At 35.0% G+C, this 6,911-nt stretch overlaps 1 protein-coding gene across 1 annotated transcript; it reads right to left on the minus strand.

The window, feature by feature from the left end:
* Nucleotides 1-1,418: 1,418 nt before the first annotated feature.
* Nucleotides 1,419-3,078, minus strand: LOC130818925 (uncharacterized). The gene is made up of 2 exons (XM_057685203.1): nucleotides 2,341-3,078; nucleotides 1,419-2,262 (listed from the first exon to the last, which is right to left on the minus strand). The coding sequence occupies exon 2, from the start codon at nucleotides 2,084-2,086 to the stop codon at nucleotides 1,601-1,603; it is 486 nt and encodes a 161-aa protein (XP_057541186.1). The 5' UTR covers nucleotides 2,087-2,262; nucleotides 2,341-3,078; the 3' UTR covers nucleotides 1,419-1,600.
* Nucleotides 3,079-6,911: the final 3,833 nt, after the last annotated feature.

Genomic DNA, 6,911 nt, shown 5'->3' on the forward strand with positions numbered 1-6,911 from the left:
TCCACATGCCATGGGGGGAGATGACGATTATGTTGCACGACGTGCAACGCATATTGGGCATAGGTATTGAAGGTTCACTACCGCCTGAACCTGCTGAGGGGGAGTGGAAGGGCGCTATTGCTGGTTTGTTTGGGGAGCCTATGTCCGAGCTACGACGGAAAGGGATATTCACCAGCGGTGGCATCAACGTTGCTGAAATTATGCAGTTGTGCCATCGGTCCCAGGCTATGGAGACCCAGTCGACAGCCCATTACATGGCTATTGTCGGCTCTACACTGCTGGCGGAGAAGACCAGAACCGACATGAAACCTCACCCGATACTAACCGTCAACGTCGATCAGGATGAGATCGCCTGAGGTGCGGTGACGCTGGCCTACATGTATCGGCAACTGGAAATGGCATCTAGGGCTGGTTGCAAGATCATTGCTGGTTGCCTGACATTGCTTCAGACATGGATTTACGAGTACTTTTCGGCTTGTCGCCCTCATCCTCGTCAAGAAAATGTGCCTAATAAGACTAGGGCGGAGATGTGGTCGACGCCCAGGCCAGGTCATGAGATCAACAGGCTGAGGGACTGCAGGAGTATACTGGACTCCATGACGGAAACTCAGGTATTGTACATCATATCGCACTTTGTTATTTGTATATGTTAATTTTGCTTGTATGCAGGTGGAATGGACTCCGTACATGACTTCTCCAAGGGCATTGCTAAATGAGCACCCACGCACCACCTACATCGGGGGTATCACTTGCTTTGATATCGTCGAGGTGTGTTTGCCGGAGAGGACATTGTGACAGGTTGGCTTTGTGCAGGCTATTCCCCCCCATCCTATTAGACCAACCCAGGATTTACGACCGGCACACGGTACCTATTCCGTGACATTTTCTTCTACGACTATTTACATGGAGGCATGGAGTAGGTTCCCCTATTGTGGCCGCCTTGGTGATCAGGCACTTCGTCGGGCATCTGTTCCATCAGAGGCTGATCCTAGTTACGTTGATTGGTTCAGAGTGTCCTCCCACCCATACGTCCGCCTAGGCAAAGGACCGAGTGTCGGTTTTAGTCCAGCTGAAAGTAGAGCGGAATACGTTAGTTTTTTTTTAATTTATTTGTTTTCTATTATGTGTTTGTGTTATTTAGATGCTATTTAATATCTTATTCACACCCTTTTTTTTTTTTTTACAGTTTCTAAATGAATGGCCGAGTCGAGTCGCTCCATTGGTGAGACTGCCTCCTGTTGTGGAAATGACCCCCCGGGAAAGACATACTTTAGATATATACGTTTTTGATGTTAGAGATTTATTTGCCGTATGACAAGCTTTTAAGGGGCATAACCCTTCATAGGTTGTTGGTTTTTGTAATTGAAAACTAATTTACATCAATGCTTTTATTAGTTTACATCAATTCCATACATATTGAATTCCATCCACGTATTAAATCTCATCCACGTATTAAATCTCATCTACATGTGTAGTTAAACTAAATAATGATGTACACAATAATATCACTATGGACTATCAACAAATTGAATCCCATCTATATGTGTAGTTAAACTAAATAATGATGTACACAATGTGTTACACTATGGACTATCTAAATTTACAGCATCTTCAGTGGTGTTATTACGTTGTGGTGGTCGTGGTCCGTATAGTCTATTCCAAAGCAAAATCCTGCTACTAAAATGTGTTTCGATATGTCTGGAAGAATTGTCAACTGTTTCCCTCCATGATTGCTGGACTGGCGGCAAGGAGATGAATCGTCATTCATTAATAGTTGAATAAAACGATTGCTATTCATCCAACATATATGTATAACTTTATTTACACTATGCATACCCACTGCTTTCCTTAACGGAAGAACCAAACATTTGTACATCGGATTACCGTCAGCAGAACCATAATAATCAATGCTAATGTTAAGAAATGTTGCTGCAGAGTACAATGCCATCGGTGCTTCCATCCAGTGAATATAAGGAGCATGTCCATTGCTGTGTGAACCAATTCTGAATATAGCATTGTCTAACACCTCCTCTGATAGATACACACTTACGTATTGGTCTCTGTTCATTTGCAATTCCACGCACATTGCACGTCTTAAAAGAGGCCATGCCTCCTCGCCTCTCAACTCTGTGACGGCAATAGCTCTAAAACCACAGTTACCATCACCTATAACATCATTTCAATCAAACAAGTAAGGAGGGAGAATGTGCGAGATGTGATTGGGCCATGAAAACAGTGAAAAATCACGACCTACTGCGTCATCTGCAATTATTGAAAATAAGGTTAGTAAGATTAAGTTGTAACAAACTAATTTAAATAACGGCAAGGAAAGTCATGTACCGAATAAGTTGAAACTAAACTTAATTCCAACTGAGGATTGTCTTTCCCGACCACTAGATCTATCATTGGATCTCCCGCGGGATGAAGATCTAGACCCTCGATCACGAGAAGATGATCTACTATATTCAAAAGCGCTTTTATTTCTTTGAAGGGTTTTGTTTGTGGTTGGTCTTCCCTTTCTAGGTGGACTTGCTTAAGACTCAGGTATATATCGGCTCCATCAGGGTGTAATTCATGTTCAAGTATCTGAGACAAGCGTCGTACAACAGCCGGATCAGCTTTTAAGACTTCATCGACCAACGATTGAAAGTACTCTTTGTCATCGGTGGTTATGTCTACCGTTTTCCCCAGGACACACCCTCACCGTCCAAGGTGTTTCTCCTGATTTACGACTACTTGCTACAATCATAAATTTACACCGACATGTTCTACTTTTAGAACCAGGTCGGGCAACATTATCTAGGTTATGCAAATCACCCCCTAATATTACCATAGCGCTGACATCTTAAATACAAACTAACTCTAGAACGTCCTACTTTTTGTTTATAAGAAGCACGTATAAATTGAAAACCAATTATTATTGCTATCTCATCGGCCCAACTACGTAATTAATCTAGGGAATCAAATTCTCTATCCGCAACAAATCTACCAGAGTAATCTACATTGTCTCTTAAGTTTTCAAAGTCCTGCAAATTTAAAATATGAAATAAACCATACATTAGGTTATTAAAAAATTATACATACAAACATTAATAATAAAAATATTCAATAATAAATAAAAATTATAATTTACTTTAATAATTGATATTAAAATAATAATAATACAAATTAATATTAAATAAAAAATATAATTTAATTTAATAATTAATATTAAAATAATAACAATACAAAATATAAAATAAATTAATTGTAATAATAATAAAACAAATTAATATTAAATAATAAGAAAACAATAATATTAATGATATATAATTATAAATTATTTAAATTAATAATAATAATAATAATAATAATAATAATAATAATAATAATAATAATACTAACAATAATATTAATAATAATAATAATAATAACAATAACAATAATTATAATAACAATAATAATAATAATAATAATAATAAAATAAAAAAAATTGAGTCGCACAAAATGTGCGAGTAGACCACGGTGGAGTTGCACAAAACGTGCAATTGGACCATGAAGGAGTCGCACAAAACCTTCGACTGGACCGCAGTTCAGTCGCACAATGCGTAAAAATATAGTGTATAAAGGATTTGTTGAAAATTTGAAAATCATTTACAGTTGAGGATGAAATTTGTAATATCAATTGTGCAGATCATCGGTTTAAGTGATTAGTTTTGCATTTGTGATATGAGGAAAATAGGAAGGGAAGGGATTATAGTGAAGGTTAGGTTGTGTGGATGTGGCTGAGTTGACGGTGAAGGATCCAAATTTTTTATTTTGGGGTAACTTATTATTGGTTGGGATTTGGGAGTAGGGGAACAGTAAGTTTGCTGGACTATTAATCTATTATTATTCACATCTGAAAGTTTAGTTCCCAAATACGAAACCACTATTACATCATATTTTAAAGCTTTAGACCTCAAACAGCAAATGAGATGAAGTATGATTTATAAGACAATCACATTGCCCCAATGTCGTTTATTAATTTCCAATTGATTGGCATCTTTTTAAAACAAGTATATATAACGTAAGTAAATGAGTGTCATTTTACTATAGCCAATATCAGTGTAATATGATTCGCTAGCTAATTAATTTTTGGAATTTCGATTTACTGACATAAGCAAAATGCTTTGAATGCTTATAAACAAATATAAATCATATTAGTAATGATCTTTTAAGCTATCTGTCGAGTTCTAGCTTTCTTTGTTCCTGTAATACCCCACCTTCACATAGATATTAAGTTCGTTGTCCCATAATTTATATTCTTCATTTAATTAGGTAGTATGTAAAGACTTTTTAAGGATAATTCATATTTGTAAATGTTAGTAAATTTAATTTATATACTTCATTAAATTTGGTAGTATGCAAGGATTTTTTCAGGATGATCCACATATGTAAATGTTAGTAAAATTATCAGGTATCAGCTGACTGATGTCTTTTGATGCTGAAAAGCATCTTGCTGCTTTCTTTCATGCTGAAGTAACTTTCCTTTGCCAACCCTTACATTTATCCAAACATTGATAACCGAGATTAATAACTCTACATCAAACCCTAAATTCTTTCCCCCAAAAATCGCAGTGATCAATAGAAATGAATTGAAAAGAACAGAATTTATAGCGAAAACCATTATCCATACCTGAAAACAAGTTAAAATTGGTTGAACATCAAATTGCGCTTCACGTGAAAAGGACAATTAGCCATTAGCAATAAGCACACTAGTAAAATAAGAAAAACATAATTCATGGCGAAAACCATTATCCATACCTCAATTTGATGTTCTTTGATGATTTTATTCTTTTGTATGTATGGATCTGTGGTAGCTTTATATGGTTAAAGTTGTTATCAGAAAAATAGAATATCAGACAATTAGTAATAAGCACACAATTAAAATAACAATATGATAGCATGTGGGTTGATAGAAACATGAAGTATAATACTTGAGTTCATGGGAATTAACATACTGTACAAAATATAGTGGTGGGTGTATCATTGAAGGCCACCCTTGCAAGGCCACATATCTTGAGCTTGCAATCAACATAGCTAATATATTCTTTGGTTTTAAGTCTTGATAAAAGACATTAGCTGCAAGAAAGAGTGGCAATTATAAGAATAAAGCATTAGTTTCCTCTCCAAGTTCTTAACTTTGTAGAATTAGCCATGCTCAGCATATAGAAATGACTGATACATACCAATATGGATTTGCGTCATTCTCTTTATAGGATACATCCTTCTTTGATGCTTCAACTGTCGGTGTATTTCACTAGCAGGCATGGGGAATTTTGTCTTTGATCCTTCTACAGGTTAATATTTGCGTTGATCCCTCTCTCTTATACACATAGCTACACACTTTTGGTTTTTTCCTTCTGTTAAATGATTATTTTAGATTTTTCTCTAAGTTCACATTTTCATCACACAAATGATTTGGCTTTACTATAAACAATTACTACTTTGCATAGCATGGTCCATGGATAAGTTAGCAATCTATATTCATAGTCTTTTCCTAATTTCTCTAAGATTTCGTATTATTGTTAAACTTATCTTGATTTAGAGTGGTGATTTCTTTTGTTTTTGAATAGCTTTTGTGGTGTTTCTGAATTTGGGATTTTTTGATTTTTAATTATTTGTTGTTGCAGATGTAGCAAATAATGTCGAGCATAAAAACATGAAAGAAATATTAAAGGAGCTCTCAAAGTAATTGTTTATTGGGGTTATTTTATAGTGAGCATTTTTTCAAAAATCTCTTCTACTTTACGTTTCATGTTTTAATGGTGTTCTTGGGTTGCATTTTGTTTGGGTAGGAGTTAGTGATGGTGAATACTCAAAATGCATTTATAACCTTTAGAAACCGATGTAGACTTTATAGGGTGATTTTTGTGTCAATGTCATGTTTAATTCGAACTCTAATACTTGAGTGAAGTGGGTTAAGAAAAAGTGAAATGAAGACTGAAATTGGAATGATACAAAGATGTACTGATGGCTGTAGTTGAAAGAAATTTTAATGTGATTGTTTAGACTTTAGACTATGTTAAATAATGTAATCTAGAAAAATTTAGGGAGTAATGTATCAAGAAGTAAGTAAAAAAAAAATTCTATGATATCCTAAAACTATCTAAACTAACACCCTAAAGTTAATAGTCTAGAACTATCTACAAGTTGTAGAAAAGATTAGAAACATAATGATGGTGAAAGCACCAACATAGAAGCACTATATATATGTGTTGCATGCTCTCATTTGTAATCAAGCCACATAATACAAAAAACATTTTTTTCACAAAAGCCATCAACTCTCCTCTTTATTTTTCATACTAACATCTTCAATATTTATTAATAAAAATCAATAATCCACTACAACTTCCGCATATTAATTCTAACATTTGGTATCAAGAGCCACTAATCCAAAGCCTTTTTTTTCAATCATATATCATCCAAATTTCATATCAATACCAACTCCACATATATATAAATGGCCTCCCCTAACCCCAATTCAAACACAAACACAAACATATTTAATCCTCAAGTTAATTGGGTACCTATATTTAAAGGGGAGAAATTTGATCAATGGAGTATGCAAATGAAATCAATTTTCATTACCCAAGATATATGGGAAATTATTCAAGATGGTTATGAACAACCCAAAGATGCCAATGAAGAGGCTTCTTGGGATGACACTAAAAAGTGTCAATACAAGCAAAACAAAAGAAGGGATCATTATGCCCTCTCTATAATATATCGTGGAGTGGATAAGACGATCCTACCAACAATCATGACCGCCACAACTGCAAAGGAGGCATGGAGCACTTTGGAGACAAAATATCGAGGCTCGGAAAAGGTAATACTCTTCAAACTACAATCTTTATGGGGTCAATTTGATAGTATGCAAATGACCGATA

Source organism: Amaranthus tricolor, chromosome 7, assembly GCF_026212465.1.
Source record: "Amaranthus tricolor cultivar Red isolate AtriRed21 chromosome 7, ASM2621246v1, whole genome shotgun sequence".
In the NCBI taxonomy this organism is placed as follows: Eukaryota; Viridiplantae; Streptophyta; class Magnoliopsida; order Caryophyllales; family Amaranthaceae; genus Amaranthus; species Amaranthus tricolor.